The sequence below is a fragment of the Rhinopithecus roxellana genome, chromosome 4, assembly GCF_007565055.1.
Source record: "Rhinopithecus roxellana isolate Shanxi Qingling chromosome 4, ASM756505v1, whole genome shotgun sequence".
Lineage (NCBI taxonomy): Eukaryota > Metazoa > Chordata > Mammalia > Primates > Cercopithecidae > Rhinopithecus > Rhinopithecus roxellana.
In genome coordinates this window covers 76,044,351-76,062,581 of record NC_044552.1, presented here as the reverse complement: position 1 = coordinate 76,062,581, position 18,231 = coordinate 76,044,351, and the positions used below count along the sequence as shown (strand labels likewise).

The following is an 18,231-nucleotide window of genomic DNA, read 5'->3' as shown; positions in this document are numbered from 1 at the left end:
AGGAAACTTGTAGACTACAACTTCCACATACTCCCAAGTTCCAGCCTGCCTTTCCAGGTTGTCCCTCAGTCACCTCGGAACGCACTTAAAGGGCCTCAGAGGAACTCAGGGGCGTGAAAGGAGCATATGGAAGTGACAATTTAGATGACCAAAGAGGGCCAAGCATGGTGGCTTGTAATCCCAGCACTTTGGGAGGCCTGTGATCCCAGTACTTTGGGAGGCCAATGCAGGAGGATCACTTGAGCCCAGAAGTCCAAGACCAGCCTGGACAACATAGTAAGACCCATCTCATAGACAGACAGATGATAGATAGGTAGGTAGGTAGGTAGGTAGGTAGGTAGATAGATAGATAGATAGATAGATAGATAGATAGATAGATAGATAACCAAAAGGATCTGTGGACCTGTAAATAGGGGAAAAATTGCTGCAGGCTCGTGGACTTGGCACATGCTGTTCCTTCTACCAGGGAATTTTCCTCAGATCCTCCTACAATTGTCTTGTCATTTGGATCTCAGTTTAAATGTCCAAGATCATACCACTGCACTCCAGCCTGGGCAACACAGTAAAACTGTCTCAAAAAAAAAAAAAAAAAAAAAAAAGGAAAGAAAGAAAAAGAAAAATACTGAGGTATATCCCTATGGTTTAAATTAACAGACTTGGGGCCAGGAGTGGTGGCTCATGCCTGTAATCCCAACACTTTGGGAGGACAAGGCAGGAAGATCACTAGAGCCCAGGAGTTCACGACCAGCCTGGACAATATGGTAAAACCCTGTCTCTCCAAAAAAAATCCCAAAAATTTGTTAATTATTTTTAAAAATTTTAACAGGCTCATAGAACCATGATTACCCACAAAGTATTCCTCATACTGGAAAAACTTAAAATGCAAGATTGCTCTTTCAGCCATTTCTTTCTTTTTATTTACAGTTTGTGTTCAATGCAAATCAATTCCATAACATAAGAAGTTACTATGAATCAAAGCATAAATACACAAACACAATATACAATCCAAAATAGATGTACAGCATTCTGGAATAAAGCAGAAGAGTGTTCATTCACACACACAGTAGCTTCAGATGTGTTCAATCTGTTTGTTCCCATGTAGTTTTCTAAAGATGGAAAAAAATGACTTTGGTCATCAAGACTACTGTGGCCATATTAGATTCCTGGAACATCTAAGCATCAGTGTGTGACCATGCGAACAAAAGACTTCGGGGAGTGTCTATTTTTAAAAAGGTTTCTGTGTGTTGAGGCAGTTGTAAAATATTTACTGCAGAATCAAGCCCACTTTTAGGCTTAGGACCAGGTTCTAACTATCTAAAAATATTGACTGATAACAAAAGTGTTCCAAATGTGGCTATTCTGATCCACAACTGTTTAAAGAAAAAAAGTATATACAGAAAGAGTACAAAAGTTTTTGTGAATTTAATGCAAATTAGCTTCCAGTCTTCACTTCCCAAATACTTGATTTACGGTTTTGATTCCTTTACATTTTTGCCTTTTTAATTTCAAGATTTGCAATTTTGCCTTCAAAACAGATCATTTTTTTAAATTGTAAAAAGTATTCAACATATGCAGATATAAAAAGCATTTTGACAGCTGGGTGCGGGGTCTCAAGCCTATAATCCCAGCACTTTGGGAGACCAAGCCAGGTGGATGACCTGAGGTCAGGAGTTCGAAACCAGCCTGGGCAACATGGTGAAACCCTGTCTCCAGTAAAATTACAAAAATTAGCCGGGCATGGTGGCAGATGCCTGTAATCCCAGCTACTTGGGAGGCTGAGGCAGGAGAATTGCTTGAGCCCAGGAGGCAGAGGGTGCACTGAGCTGAGATCATGTCACTGCACTCCAGCCTGGGCAACAAAGTGAGACTCCATCTAAAAAATAATAATAATAATAAAAAGTATTTTGAAATTAATCACGGTCAATAGAATTCTACTGTTTGGAATCTGTTTAGCTAAATGAATGTAGTGCTCTTGTTGAATGGAAATAGATGATAGGAAATGCCTACCATTTGACTCTATATGGATAATCAAAAGTTGCTCAGAATGCTTGGACCTGGGGATAGATTCTCATTCATCATTGCCCTGGCACATGTCCATTACTACGTAAAAAGTCAAATGCAATGTCAAATCCAAAGCCTTAAGAGGAAAGTGAGTTCAGTTCCCAAGAGAACAGCAATAGTTCAACGATGTAAAATTTCATCTAGAGTATATCAGCATTAAATTAGTGCTGTCGAAACAATACATTGAGGAATTACAGTAACACCTGGAAGTTCCTTCTAATGTACATATAAATAGAATCATGGAAGCTTTCTATATTACCTGTTTTATGACCTTATAGAATTAATGAACCAAATGAAAACTGAATCTCCATTCCACAATCACATCCTTTATTACTATTCTTATTTTCAAGGTAGGATTAAGTGTCCATATTTCTTAAACCACATTCAAGGAAATCATGTCTTAAGCTATTTTGGATGTTGCCTCTCCTTCATCTTGTACATGAAACACCAGCAGATTTAACATTGGCATCTATCATCTAGTCAAACCTCTCACATGTTCTTCAAGCAGATCAAATTTGGGATTCTCAACATTTTCTGCGTTAATAAAAGGTGTGGAATTAGTAGATTCAATGAAGACCTGTTTTTCCTTGCCAAGACGCCATTTGGATTGGGTTTAGAAGATGGGGAAGTTTAGAAGATGTTTCTTGGCCTGAGTCTCTTAACAGTAGAGATGTAGAAGAGAGAGTGAGACCACGAAGAGACTCGCTGTTGACTGCAGGGCACCACCAACCGCCTTGGTGGTGGTATTAGCTGGATTCGGGGTAGTCGAAGTATTCTGGGAGGAGGTACTTGAAAGTGGTGTAGAAGTCACTCCAGCGGAATAAATCTAAAATACATAAAAAGTTACATGGATAAATTTCCACATCACAGCTACCTCCGCATACTCTAATATAAAATTCAAGTAGGTGATATATTCTTAGATTGCTCTCTTACCATTGTTCTTACCCAACATCATTAAATTCTAAATTCTTGCTCAGCCCACCAAGGTCATTCTCTTTAGTTTCAAAACAAACTACCTAGAGATGCCTCAAAAATGCCAAGTGGCAACAAGAACAAAAAAGTTATTCAATAACTATAACTCTTGTTTTTATTTCTTTGCAAAGGAAAAAAGGACCAAGTTAACTAATTCGGTTTCCAAGATTATATTGACTTAATGGCATTGCAATAAGGTCTATTTTCCCAGAAAGGGAGAGATTTTAAAGTTGCACAAAAAAATGGGGATTTTTAAATATTGTAACTGAGACTTATGGAACTAGAATTAATTGGGTCAGTGTCTATCCTGGATTTGCTGGGTAACTTTCACATACTCATTTAATACAGCCTTGGAAACTTAGCCTTTTCCTTAAGGGGGAACTGCAGTCTTATCTTCTCCCTTGAAATTTGAAATAATTCTTCTAAAAAATGGCCACAATATTTGTGTTAAATTGAAAGAGAAAATGAGTCTTTCCTTTAAGGCAGAATGACTTTAAGAAAACACCATGAGGTCGGAACGATTTCACAAAAGACAACGAGAGGGTATGGTGTTAAGTTTCACCAGCAGCAGCCTCACTGGTCACTAAGTTCAGTGCTGTGGCCAAGAACCAAGGTTCTCCCAGTGTCCCAGCGTCTGAGTGGCATCATTCACCACTGATTTTTCAAGCCACGAAATGCACAGTCCAGTAGGGCACGTGATAATCTCTCCTTTGTCATGGAACAAAGGCAGATCGGAGTTTTCAGCCCTCACTGCAAGGGAGGGTTTACAAGGGCTTCTGATTACAGGCGGGAGGGAGGACATGGCACCAGGCGAGAGTCTGGGCCCCATGTACATTTGGCTGCCTATTAATCCAAAGATAAAGCCCTCCTACATCAGCACCAGCTCCTTTTGTTGTAAAATCCATAAGGTCATTAAACAAATATTGACTAAAGAAATGTACAAATTCTATCCAAAATAGATTAGTGACAACAACAAAAAAATCTGTATCAAGTCAAATTTATTTATTGAGCACCTACTGTGTGCAAGATTTAGTGTGTCCCATCAGGAAACGGCACTCCCAATAAAGAAAAGCATTAATATGGTAATTTACTTAAAACAGGGTGCCTGTTTTGGATACCTTGTTTGGGATCCCTGAAAGTAACCTGTTCTTTATTCATACAATTAGTTTTAGTGCAGCAGGTGATATTTTCTTTTTAAAACCCGGTGTATCAATCTGAGGATCTAAAGATCCTCTATACCAACAAAAATTTATATTTATTAAACTGACACTAAACAAAATTTTCTCTCCCAAGCTAGATTTATTCGCATTATTAAAACTTCTCACAGTGTTGGAGGAAAAAATCTGGTGGGAGAGAAGATGGGGCGGGGAGTGGAGGGGGCCGATTTCTCGCGGCCGCGCCCCTCCCCCATCAAAGAATTGAGGAAGGCTTGGGAGCGCAGCGGACTGGGAGAAGACAATAGGGTACGGTTACCCGGCCCGCGGTGGGGAAGAGCGCTCCACATTTTCAGGCTGCACTCCCAGGTGAGCCCAGACGTTCGATGTCTGGGGACGGAGGACCCAGCGCGCCCAACTTTTGGGGGAGAAGCCCCAAAGACAGTCCTCTATTAACCCCAACCGAAGGCGCTGGAGCGCCATCACTCCCATCCTCCAAACCCGAACTGCCCCAGACAAACGTACCTTCTTCGCCCCCGCCCCCGCTAGGGTCTCCCAGGCCCAGCCCCCGGTCTCCCTCGCCGGCACCGTGCATCCATTCACCCTCGAGGCAGCTATGCGCGGTCCCCGGTACCCGCACCCGGGGCGAGATTCCCCGGATAGAGGGTCTGGGGAGAAGGCGCTGGTAGCGGCGACCCGGACAAAGCCTGGCGGGGACTCGGGACAGAATCGTCCCACCATGCTGCCTCCCCAGAACTAGCCAATCTGGGCTAAAATAACATGGGGATCCTAAGATGACAAGCAATGGACGTGAAAGATTGCCTCGCAGAGAGCGCAGCGTCAGGAGAGGGTCCCCGCCTCGGCTCCAGCGCCGAACCTCCCTGGATTGGGATTTAAAAAGAGCCAGATAGCCGTAGCTTCTCCGGGATCCCCAATCCAACTGCGAGGGTGGAGGATGGGCGTGAGCAGTCCTCCCCGAAAGGGACGGTCGCCTCTCTTTGTGTAGAGCTCGGGGAGCGCGAAGACACTAGAAGTGGGAAGCGGGTCCTCAGGGGACCCAGGGACGACGTCGCCCGGGAGCCTGAGCTCTCCAGGCGCTAATCCCTGCGGGCACCTCGGGCCTCTGGGTGAAAGTGGGAAGCAGGCACCTGGCCGCCTGGGAAGGGACAGCGTGGAACCTGGGGTGGGGCAGAGTCCTCTCAGCCCGCGCGCGGAGCTGCATTGTTCCCAGGGCCGTGGGACCGGGGGGGCAGCACGCAAGGGAGTGGAAAAATGGGGTCCACATGGCCCTCTCCCCTGGTCAGCTAAGCAAGATTCTCTCCCGGTCCCTGTCTGTGGCCCGAAGTAGGGGCGCAGGACGGTCCCCCGGGACCTGGTCCATCTCCCCCGCCCCCACCCCGGGCACGGCCCTCGAGCCCCGCCGGGCGCCAGGGCCTCACCTGCGTGGGTAGGAGCAATGCCAGCAGCAGCAGCCCCAGCCCAAGCCTGGCCACCATTGCTCTGCCCATGTCCCCTCCGTCGGTGCGCTGCGCGTCTCGCTGGATGCTGGGTGCCTGAAGAACCTCTGGCTCCGGGCGGGCGCAGGCAAGGTGGGGAGCGCGGCGAGCCAGCGGGACCTTATATACCAGGACAGCCACAATAGCCGTGACGTGGCGCCGCCCGCCCACCCCGGCTCCCCTCCGCCGCCGCCCGCCGCCTCCCAGCCTTCCCCGCCCTGCTCTGGGCTCCCCGCGCCCCCTCCCCCGCCGCCGCCACCGCCACCGCCACCGTCACCGCCGCCGCCGGTCCGGCCCGCGAGGGAGCCCCCCGGGCGGGCGCCGCCGCAGGTGGGCGGACGCCGCCGGCTGCTGTTACCCGGCTGGTTTCCCCGCGCCGGCTCCGGGCTGCGGGCAGGCTGGCACCGGCGCCCAGCGACTCCACACAGGACCCGGGGCACACACGCGAGCCACACACGCCGCGCTGGGGGCCGGGCCCAAGTTTCCTTTGTTTCCCGGGACCTGCCATCTTACCCCCCAAAAGAAAAGTCCGCGCCTCCGCCGCGGCGGGGCAGCAGCTGGTCCTGGAGCAAGTGCGTTGCCACCCAGACTGCAAAATGTGCCCCGGAGACCCGAGAGGGGCTGCGAATTCCAGTGCGACCCGCATGGGGGGCGGGCGCCGGGGCTCCTCGGGCGGGGTTATCTCTCCGCCCGCCGCAGAGGAAAGGGGAACGCAGCGGGCGTGGCGGGGACGCGGGCCGGACGCTCACCCTGGCCGACTGGACCCGGGCGCCGCCTAGCGCGAACCCTTCCCTGCTGGTCGGCGCGTCTCGCCGGCGGTGCCCGGGTCCGGAGCGATCTGCGCGCTCGGCCCCGCGGCCGCGCCCTCCCCGAAGTCCTTGCTTTGTTTTTTGAGCGCCTCGTGTCAGCCAGGCGCAGCGAGCTCACAGGGGCGTCCCGGGTCCGCATCCTCCCGGGAGCTGGGGAGCCGCTCGCTGGGCGCTGACCCGCTGCCGGACGCTGCAAACTACAGGGTTTTGGTCCCCCGCGCTCTTGCCTGCGGCGGGCGAGGAGACGGCCCGCCCTGAGGGGATCCCCTCCGCGGCCCTGAAGCCCCTACCGCCCACCCGGAGCGGCTCTGCTCCCTGGTTCTATTCAGGGGGCAGGAGCCTCCCCTCTTGGCGGTACCATTACAATTCATCGTCCCTCTCGAATTCCTGGGGATACACTTTTTCGGTCTCTGTTGCCCGTCATTCGTTTAAAGAGCAAAACCGTTCGGGTTAAAGGCATTTACTTATCCGTAGTTGCCGTTAGGCAATTTAATGAACTGGCACAAAGAGGAGATTCGTCATTACTCTTTAGATTTTGGTGGAATACTTTTTTCCTATCCATCTTGTGAAAACTTTCAAGCACACAATAAAAGTTGAAGTAATTTTACTGGTGGAGTATTTTGAGTTTAAATTTTAATTGCAAGACTTAATATTTTTATTGAAGGTTTAGCCCAAGTGTTTTTCAGTCTCTAAAGCAAACAGCAGAGACCAAACCTAGTATGGTTGAAAATTTGTTTAAATTTCACTTTTGCAGAACACTCTCGTTAGCATTTTTGGTTCAACTTTTAATTGCAAGACTTGATCTTTTTATTTAAGGTTTAGCCCAAGCATTTTTCAGTCTTTAAAGCAAACCACAGAGTAGGAAGATTCTAAATTTGTTTAAATTTCACTTTTTCAGAACAGTCTCATTAAAACAAAGTAAGTTTCAGGGAAGCAAAGCGACAATGAAATCTGCAATGGGTCTGTTGACTGAATAGTGACTGAATCGGTTTGTGCCTTGAAGGTCAGTCACTTTAGCTCAGTAACTTTCCAAGCACGTTTAAGATGTGCTTGGGAACACAAGAATTTCTGTCGACCACAAGTGGACTTTCCTGTTTAACAGGGTACCACATTATATAGAAATACTTTGGCCGGGCGTGGTGGCTCACGCCTGTAATTCCAGCACTTTAGGAGGCTGAGGCGGGTGGATCACCTGAGGTCAGGAGTTCGAGACAAACCTGACCAACATGGTGAAACTCCGTCTCTACTAAAAATACAAAATTAGCCATGCATCGTTGCTCATACCTTGTAATCCCAGCTACTTGGGAGGCTGAGGCAGGAGAATAGCTTGAACCTGAGAGGTGGAGGTTGCAGTGAGCAGAGATCAGGCCATTGCACTCTAGCCTGGGCAACAAGAACAAAACTCTGCATGAAGGAAAGAAAGAGAGAGAGAGAGAGAGGAGGGAGGGAAGGAAGGAGGGAGGGAGGGGAGGAAAGGAAGAAAAAGAAAAGGAAGAAAGAAAGAATAAATACTCTGGCCCAGCTTCTCCATTCCTTTTCCGGGTGAAAATATGGACTGTTTGTGACTCAGGAGTGCCGGGTTCCAAGGCAGGGAGCATAGTATGTCCTCCACAAGCTGCTTGTTGAACTAACTAGTGGTATTCCTAGAATAAGACAGCCTCTAAAGACAGACTGCCAGAGTTCAAACCGTGGCTCTGCTAATTTTGCTGGAGACAAAAAAGCCTCAGTTCCTTTATCTATAAAATGGAGATAATAACATCATTACTAATTGGTTATTAAAGAGTTATTGTATATATTAGTGTTAGAATACTGCCTGCCTCAGAGTAGTAGCTCTCACTTAATATTTACTCTTCCACTGAAGGTGCCAGGAACTAGAAGGTAATTACCTTCTCTGCCGCTGTGTGATACGTAAAAGAATATCAGTCTCCAAATAATTCCCAAAACTGGCAAGGCACTTGGGATCTGTGTTTTGTGAACCATTTCATCACCAACTAATGAGACTGGATAATTCACAGAGCAAAGCCCTTCACCTCTGCCCAGGAGCTCCCCCTGGGCATCCTACTGGAGGTGTTGCCCAGGTCTTTGACAACTGGAGGCCCAACCCAGGTAAGAAACTTCTCTACAGGTTTCCACCCTACCCTGTTTCCTGTACAGCTAGAAACTCAAGAAAACTGCCTGATTTTTCCTTTGCAGTTCTTTTGGTTTGTGATTCTTTCTTCCTATTATTCATCTGCTTCTCCTGGTTTTTCGTAGTTTTTTGCTAATAAAAACTGAGCCATGGCTGGGCGCGGTGGTTCACGCCTATAATCCTAGCACTTTGGGAGGCCGAGGCAGGCAGATCACATGGTCAAGAAATCGAGACCATCCTAGCTAACATGATGAAACCCTGTCTCTACTAAAAATACAAAAAAATTAGCTGGGCATGGTGGCACACACCTGTAGTCCCAGTTACTCAGGAGGCGGAGAGGCAGGAGAATCGCTTGAACCCAGGAGGCGGAGGTTGCAGTTAGCCGAGATTGCACCACTGTACTCCAGCCTGGGCGACAGAGAGAGACTCTGTCTCAAAAAACAAAACAAAACAAAACAAAAAAAACTTAGCCAGTAATAACTCATGCCACTAAACCAAATTGAGACTCTTACCAGTTATCCTGAACTTTTTGTTGAGACACATAGCCAATTTCCATTTTGTAGAGAAAGTGTGGCATAGAATGATTTTGAAACAGATTGATTGCATAAATTGATGTATGTGTGAAAAGTTATAACTTTCAGTTTTCATAGCTTTCATAAGGTAGTATGAAAAACTCCCTCATTTGATGCTGGTTCTCTTCTGAGGTATACTGAGGGAGGAGCAATGCTTACAATATCTTTTTTTTATTTTATTTTATTTTGGAGATGAAGTCTCGCTCTTGTTTCCCAGGCTGGAGTGCAGTGGCACAAACTTGGCTCACTGCAGCCTCTGTCTCCTGGGTTCAAGCGATTCTCCTGCCTCAGCCTCCTGAGTAGCTGGGATTATAGGCACCTGCCACCATGCCTGGCTAATTTTTGTATTTTTTTAGTAGGGACGGAGTTTCACCATGTTGGCCAGGCTGGTCTCGAACTCCTGGCCTCAGGTGATCCGCCTGCCTCAGCTTCCCAAAGTGCTGGGATTACATGCGTGAGCCACCAAGCCCGGACAATGCCTACAATTTCTTTCTTTCTTTTTTTTTTTTTTTTTTTTTTTTTTTGAGACGGAGTCTCACTCTGTCACCCGGGCTGGAGTGCAGTGACCGGATCTCAGCTCACTGCAAGCTCTGCCTCCCGGGTTTGCGCCATTCTCCTGCCTCAGCCTCCCGAGTAGCTGGGACTACAGGCACCAGCCACCTCGCCTGGCTAGCTTTTTGTATTTTTTAGTAGAGACAGGGTTTCACCGTGTTAGCCAGGATGGTCTCGAACTCCTGACCTCGTGATCCGCCCGTCTCGGCCTCCCAAAGTGCTGGGATTACAGGCTTGAGCCACCGCGCCCGGCCAATGCCTACAATTTCTAAGTGCAGACCTCAGACCAGACTGGCACAGAACATGGTAGATTCTGGGGTCAGACCTGGATTTGAATCCTGCACCACCACTTTCTCTTTTTTTTTTTTTTTTTTTAGACAGGGTCTCACTCCATTACCCAGGATGGAGTGCAGTGGCTCACTGCAACCTTCACCTCCCTGGTTCAAGCCATTCTCCTGCCTTAACCTCCCAAAAGGCTATATCTTGTCTACCCAATACCCACTGCACCTGGCATGCAATCAGTATTTGCTGGTTGAATGGACTAATATTAAGGAAACAGGTTCATTTGCTTTTTAAGATAAAATAATAAATCCTGTTTCTAGAGGAACAGAAGACTCAGGGGTTAACTAGTTGACATTTTTAGCACTTTTTGGCAAAATAGGTATGAAATATAATGTGAATCCAATAAAGGTGTTCCTTCTGTGCTTTATAGCACAAATAGGGGCTGGAATAACCAAATATTTAATTTAAATTCTATTCTACAACATGATGCTATTCTTAGTTGTGTTCATAATACTCTTTTTTTTCTTTTTGAGGCGGAGTCTCGCTCTGTCGCCCAGGCTGTAGTGCAGTGGTGTGATCTGGGTTCACTGCAACCTTTGCCTTCCGAGTTCAAGTGATTCTCCTGCCTCAGCCTCCTGAGTAGCTAGGACTACAGGCGCACACCACCACACCCGGCTAATTTTTGTATCTTTAGTAGAGGGAGTTCCACCATGTTGGTCAGGCTGGTCTGGAACACCTGACTTCGTGATCTGCCCGCCTCGGCCTCCCAAAGTGCTGGGATTTGGGCGTGAGCCACTGCACCCAGCCCTCTTATTCCCTCTTAATTCCGTGCCACCCTGCACTTGGTTGGCACTGAATATTTCCATTTATCCTGGTCTTTTAGTCGAGATTCGTGCTTCACTGCCAACCATGAGAAGGCAGTAAAGGTAACAAAGTGAGTTTGCATTTCTGACTGATGAGGTCCTAGGTCCAGTAGCTGCAGTATGTTGAATCAGCTGGTGGCGTCCCAGCCGGACTCTCTGTGTGTACATGCTGCCCCCTGCTGGCCACTGGGACCCTACGGGCTCACTGTCAGGAAGACAAAAACAACTCTTGTGCTGAATGTAAAAAGCCCTGCATTTTGGAATCCTTATAAAGCTAATAAACCACGATGATTTTCTTTGACTATTAGTTCTTTTTTCCCCCTGTAGAGTCACTCAAATTATCTTAAGCCTCATTGAGACCAGAAAACCAATGTAAAGACAAAGAATTGTGACTGTTTTCAGATGCAAATTGAATAATAGGATGCTTACCTCTAAGTATCCTGTGGTGTTTGAAATAAAATAAAGAAGCAACTCTTAATCTCTTTGGCCAGAATTTAAATTCGGTGTCTCCCTTGTGTTGGCAAGGATGTAAGAAAAATTTTTCTCATCGATGCTGATGGGATTATGGAAAGGAATTTGACATATCTCAATATTAAAAATGCACATTCTCCTTATTTTAAGAATTTAACCTGGCCGAGCACAGTGGCTCACGCCTGTAATCCTAGCACTTTGGGAGGGCGAGGCGGGCAGATCACCTGAGGTCAGGAGTTCGAGACCAGCCTGGCCAACGTGGTGAAACCCTGTCTCTACTAAAAATACAAAAATTAGCCAGGCATGGTGGCACATGCCTGTAATCCCAGCTACTTGGGAGGCTGAGACAGGAGAATTGCTTGAACCCAAGAGGCAGAGGTTGCAGTGGGCCGAGATCGTGCCACCGCACTCCAGCCTGGGTGACAGAGATGAGACTCCATCTCAAAAAAAAAAAAAAAAAAAAGAATTTAACCTACAGATAAACTTCTACAAATGCAGAATAACATATGTTCAGGGATTTGTTGCAGCAGTTATATCATGAAATATTATGAAGTCATTAAAAATAAAGGAACATAATCTATACTATAGGGGAAATCCAAGATAAATTCTTCAGTGAAAAAAGCAAGATACATAGCAGTGTGTACAGTAAGGTACTTTGTGTTTAAAAAACCAAAACTGGCCAGGGGTGGCTCATACCTGTAATTCCAGCACTTTAGGAGGCTGAGGCAAGAGGATTGCTAGAGCTCAGGAGTGTGAGGCGGCAGTGACCTAAGGTGGTACCACTGCTCTCTGGCCTGGGCACAGAACGAGATCTTGTCTCAAAAAATAAATAAATAATAAATTTTAAGAATAAAAAACAAAAACAGAAGCCTGACAGAGAAAATATTTCCAAAGAGATAACACAAGAAATTGTCTTGGCCACTGAGGAGAGAAACTGTGTGGCCAGGACAGAAGCGAATGAGATACGTTTTTCATTACGTTAGCTTGTACCATCACTCATTCACAAATAAAGGAATTTAAATAAGTAAATAAGTCAATATATTCTGTGTCCTTTACCTTCCCAACTCCCACAAAGCAAATAGGTGGAAAGGAACTCTCTCCAGCCCCTGGGGCCTCAGAATCGCCCTCCTCCTCATCAGGAGCCCTCCTTCCATCACTGGCGAGTTCTCAAGCAGAAATATGAGTTTGCCCCAATTCATCCATCCTATGACAACTGTGAGACCAAATTCTCTCAGTCCAGATGGCACACACAAAAAATCTTTCAGTAAAAGTGAAGAAAAATTAAGAACCCAGCTGCAGAAAAAATCATGAGAAATCATTTGGCATAGCATCAGTTTCCACATTTTGTTCTTCCTTCCGGAGCCTCAAGTTATAGTCTATGGGGGAAGAAAGCTTCTGGTGGGCAGAGTTTGCCTCAGAGAATGGCCTGAGTTGGGTGGGCTCGCCCCATAAAAAGGACCTTTCTAAGACCCCCCTTCCACCCCTGTGCAGGAGGCAGAGTCCAGGCTTAATTGAAGTAATTAAGTTCTAGCAGAAGTGAAATCCCACTTCTACCTCCTAGAAGAGTCTTCAGACCACAGAAGTGCTACATCATTTGCCATTTGCAGGCAGACCCTGAATGATTCTTTGCTGGGAAATAATGAAATTGGAAAAGTGGGAAAGTATATGTATATTTTATACCCGTATACTTTTTTTTTTTTTTTTTTTTTGAGATGGAGTCTCGCTCTGTCATCCAGGCTGGAGTGCAGTGGCTCGATCTCGGGTCACTGCAACCTTCGCCTCCCAGGTTCAAGCAGTTCTCCTGCCTCCGCCTACCGAGTAGCTGGGACTACCTGCGCATGCCACCACCACGCCCAGCTCACACCCGGCTAATTTTTTTTTGTATTTTTAGTAGGGACAGGGTTTCATCGTGTTAGCCAGGATGGTCTCGAACTGCTGACCTCATGATCCACCCGCCTCGGCCTCCAAAAGTGCTGGGATTACAGACGTGAGCCACCGTGCCAGGCCTCACAATGGTATACTTAATGAAATGTTACATTGAACTTGAAACAGCGATCACATTTTCAGACTTCGTGAAATCCTTTTTAAATCTGTTAACATACTTGTTCCAAGATTCCTCTCAATAATATCGAAAGCAGATGCTGGCTGACATCTTATTCAATATAGTTTTAAGATGCCACTCTGAGGAAAAAGCATTCTGTAATAGTCAGCCAATAAAAGGAGAGCACATGAATTTAATTAGCTAGGTTGAATAAGGACTTCTCTGTTGTGAACCACATATTCGTATGTAGATCTCAGAGTTAAAAAAGAAAAACCTTGGCCAGGCATGGTGACTCACGCCTCTAATCCCAGCACTTTGGGAGGCCAAGGCAAGGAGGAGCACTGGAGGCCAGGAATTTGAGACCAGCCTTGGGAACATAGCAAGACCCTGTCTCCACTTTTATAAAAGAAAAAACTTTATATATATATATGTTTTGTGTTTTTTTGTTTGTTGTTGTTGTTTTGTTTTTTTTTTTTTTTTTTTTTTTTTTTTTGAGGTGTCTCGCTCTGTCTCCCAGGCTGGAGTGCAATGGCACCATCTTGGCTCACTGCAACCTTCACCTCCCAGGCTCAAGCAATTCTCCTGCCTCAGCCTCCCAAGTAGCTGGGGTTACAGGCACCTGCCACCACACCCGACTGATTTTTTTGTATTTTTAATAGAGACAGGGTTTCGCCATGTTGGCCAGGCTGGTCTTGAACTCCTGACCTCAGGTGATCCACTCACCTCAGCCTCCTAAAGTGCTGGGATTACAGGCGTGAGCCACCATGCCCAGCCTTCGGTGTTCTTTTGTATATTTTTTATTGTTCATATTATAAAAGTAATACACGTGCAGTAGAGAAAAATTTGGTCTGGGTGTAGTGGCTCACACCTGTAATCCGAGCACTTTAGGGGGCCAATGCAGGAGGACTCCTTGAGCCTGGGAGTTCAATACCAGCCTGGATAACATAAGTAGGCCCTATCTCTATGAAAAAATTTTTAAAATAGCTGGGTTGGTCCCACATGCCTGTAGTTGGGAGGCTGAGGCAGGAGGATCACTTGAGCACAGGATGTTGAGGCTGCAGTGAGCAGTGATTGTGCCACAGCACTCCAGCCTGGGTGACAGAGTGAGACCTTGTCTCAAAAGAAAAAGGAAAAAAAGAAAAAAAATTTGGAAAATGCAGAAAAGCATAATAAAAATATTAAAATTAAAATATTAAAATTACCCATAGACAGGTCTGGGATGGTAGCTTATGCCTGTAATTCTAACACTTTGGGATGCCGAGGTGGGAGGATTGTTTAAGCCCAGGAGTTCAAGACCAGCCTGGGCAATATAGCAAGACCCCTATCTGGAATAAAATAAATAAATAAATAAATAAGGATAAATTTTTAAAAAATAAAATGACCCACAGCCCACGAATCAGAGGCAATCACTAATAACATTTTAAAATATATTCTTTTCACATATATATAGAGAAAGAGAGTTTGCTTGTTTGTTTTGCTGAAGTAGGAGCAAATGTTATTTTTATTTTATTTTTTTGAGACAGGGTCTCACTTTGTCACCCAGGCTAAAGTACAGTGGTGTAATCTCAGCTCACTGCAGCCTCAACCTCCTGGGTTCAAGCTATCCTCCTGCCTCAGCCCCCCAAGTAGCTGGGACTATAGGCGTGCACTACCACACCCAGCTAATTTTTTTTTTTTTTTTTTTTTTTTTTTTTTTTGTGGAGACAGGGTTTCACCATGTTGCTCAGGCTGGTCTTGAACTCCTGAACTCAGGCAATCTGAGCAATCTGCCTGCCTTGGCCTCCCAAAGCACTGAGCTTATAGGCATGAGCCACCGAGCCAGGCCTATAAAGTTTTCTATCTTGCTTTTTTTTTTTTTTTACGTAATAGAAAACATTAAAAAAAAAAATCACAAAATTAGTGGTCACATTCCTACAAAGTTAATGAAATATCTGGGATGACTTATGCAGGTGGTCAGCCAGGATTTCTGCAATATCCAGATCCAACCAGATCCTGGCTTCAGTTTGAGGCCCCTGGTGGCATTTATCTGCACCACATATCAGTGGAGGTGATTCTGGGTTCAGGGTTGACAGGACCTTCAGGACCACAGTGGCAAGGCTTGGAATCTTGTGGAGCTAGGAGAACCCTGGGGCAGAACTCCCTGCTTCCTTGCTTTTGAGAAGGGATTTCTGTTTTCCCCAACTCTCCTTGTCCTCTTTCTGCATTCCCCACATCCTAGAAGATAAGAGTTTTCTTTAGTGTATCTCATTAGAGAAGGGGATCTGGTGAGGATGGTAGCCAATCTGAATTTGCATTATCTTAGGAAAAAGTTTTTGCCAGGTTTTACTGTATTTTTATTGGTCATTACATGTTTTCTAAAAACACTTTATAATGACTATACAATATTTTTTTATTTGGACAGTTGCTCTTATTGTAAATAATCTCATAAGAAACACTGTTATACACATGTTTTGCTTTTGTTTCTGGTTATTTTCCTAGAATACATTTCTAAGGTCGAGGCTGCAGTGAGGCAAGATCGCACCACTGTGCTTCAGCCTGTCTCAAAAAAGTAAAATAAAAATCCTGTCTCAAAAAATTCTGTCTCAAAAAAATAAAATAAAAATTAATAGGGCAGGCACAGTGGCTCACACCTATAATCCTAGCACTTTGGGAGGGCTACGCAGGCAGATCCCCTAAGGTCAGAAGTTCAAGACCAGCCTGGCCAACATGGTGAAACCCATCTCTACTAAAAATACAAAAATCAGCTCGACGTGATGGTGTGTGCCTGTAATCCCAGCTACTCAGGAGGCTGAGGCAGGAGAATAGCTTGAACTTGAGAGGCAGAGGTTTCAGTGAGCTGAGACTGTACCACTGTACTCCAGCCTGGGCAATAGAGTGAGACTTTGCCTCAAAAAAAAAATTAATTGAATAAAAATAATAATAATACATAAATTAGAAAATGTCATGTACATTGAAAGTGTGGGTCTTGATGTAAACTGCCAGATTGTCCTCCAGAAATGTACACTCACAACAGCAGTGTGGAAGATTGTCTAATTCACAAACCTTTGCTAACTATGAGAATTATAATGCAAAATATATTTTTTTAATTTCATAGAAGAAAAAGATTCCATTTTTATATTTATTTATTTTGAAACGGGTCTCGTTTTGTCACCCAGGCTGGAGTGCAGTGGTGTGATAAAGATTTCATTTTTAATTGTATTTTTACTATCAATGAGATTAACCTTTTTTTCCAGATATTTATTTGCCATTTGGATTCTCCTTTTATGAATTAAATTGTTCGTTATACATTTTGCCCATCTGTAGGAGTGACACATGTCAGAGTGCACTCAGGGTGAGGACAAACTAGACCCAGGTGTCTCTTGGTTAGATCAATAGAGCCTAATCATCCGAAGGATGTAGAATCAAGTCACTGCAGTCAGGCTGCAAAGCAGACAGAGATGCAGTCTTTTCCAGGAGAGTCAGAACACGTGTCCAGGTCCTGAAATTTTCACTGGGCACATGATAAAATCTACATGCATGAAGGTGAGATCAGAAGATGTAGAGGTCTGCTGGTCTCTCTATAACCAGTCTTACGTACATAGGCTAAAACTGTTCTGCATGTAAACTCCTCTGAATATATACTGGAACTTGGCTGGGCCAGGAACACCTCTTTTGTTTTGAAATTTTATAATACACAGTGTGACCACAGAATATGGTACCCTGAAACATGAACTCAGTCCTCTTAACCACTTTTTTTTTTTTTTTTAGTTTTTTAAATGCTGTATTCTGAGTTTTTTATATATATATTTTATTTCATTTTATTTTTTGAGACAAAGTCTAACTTTGTCGCCCAGGCTGGAGTGCAGTAGCCCAGGCATGGCTCACTGCAACCTCCACCTTCTGGGCTCTAGTGATCCTCCCACCTCAGCCACCCGAGTGGCTGACTACAGGCATGCGCGACTACACAGGGCTGATTTTTGTATTTTTTGTAAAGATGGAGTTTCACTATGTTGGCCAGGCTGGTCTCAAACTCCTGAACTCAATGGATCCACCCACCCCAGCCTCCCGAAGTGCTGAGACCCCATGTGTGAGCCACGGGCGCCTGGCCTTTAATTACCTTCAATAAATATGTTTGTCAGAGCTGGGTCCGTGGCTCATGCCAGTAATCCCAGCACTTTGGTGAGCCAAGGTTGGATGATTGCTTGAGCTCAGAAGTTTGAGACCAGCTTGGAAAAGACAGCAAAACTTCTTTCCTACTAAAAATAAAAGTTAAAAAAATTTTTTAATTAGCCAAGGCCAGGCGCGGTGGCTCACGCCTGTAATCCCAGCACTTTGGGAGGCTGAGGCGGATGGATCACGAGGCCAAGAGATCAAGACCATCCTGGCCAACATGGTGAAACCCTGCCTTAACTAAAATGCAAAAACTTAGCCGGGCATGGTGGTGTATGCCTGTAGTCCCAGCTACTCAAGAGCCTGAGGCAGTGGAATCGCTTGAACCCAGGAGGTGGAGGTAGCAGTGAGTTGAGATCGCACCACTGCACTCCAGCCTGGACGACAGAGCAAAACTCCGTCCCCCAAAAAAAAAAATTACCCAGGTGTGGGAGAGTGTGCTTGTAGTCCCAGCTACTTGAGAGGCTGATGTGGGAGGATCACTGGCGCCCAGAAGGTCAAGGCTGCAGTGAGCCATGATTGGGCAACTGCACTCCAACCTCAGCAACAGAGCGAGACTGTCTCAAAAAACAAAATACAACGGAACAAAACAAAAACCCATGTTAGTGGACACTGGGGATGGCTTGAGGGAGGAGGAAAAGGAGGGGTGGGGGTTAGAAGGCTACCTATGGGATAATAGGC

General features: G+C 45.6%; 1 protein-coding gene across 4 annotated transcripts; it reads right to left on the bottom strand.

Annotated features, from left to right (window-relative positions):
* Positions 1-888: 888 nt before the first annotated feature.
* CD24 (CD24 molecule) lies at positions 889-6,691 on the bottom strand. 4 transcript variants are annotated; one of them, XM_030929069.1, is made up of 3 exons: positions 6,433-6,691; positions 5,627-5,803; positions 889-2,887 (listed from the first exon to the last, which is right to left on the bottom strand). In XM_030929069.1, the coding sequence occupies exons 2-3, from the start codon at positions 5,693-5,695 to the stop codon at positions 2,720-2,722; spliced, it is 237 nt and encodes a 78-aa protein (XP_030784929.1). In that variant the 5' UTR covers positions 5,696-5,803; positions 6,433-6,691; the 3' UTR covers positions 889-2,719. The 4 variants fall into 4 exon arrangements, with proteins under 4 accessions (XP_030784929.1, XP_030784928.1, XP_030784927.1 ...); XM_030929068.1 differs by having other exon boundaries at positions 6,197-6,524; XM_030929067.1 differs by lacking the exon at positions 6,433-6,691 and adding an exon at positions 6,201-6,399.
* Positions 6,692-18,231: the final 11,540 nt, after the last annotated feature.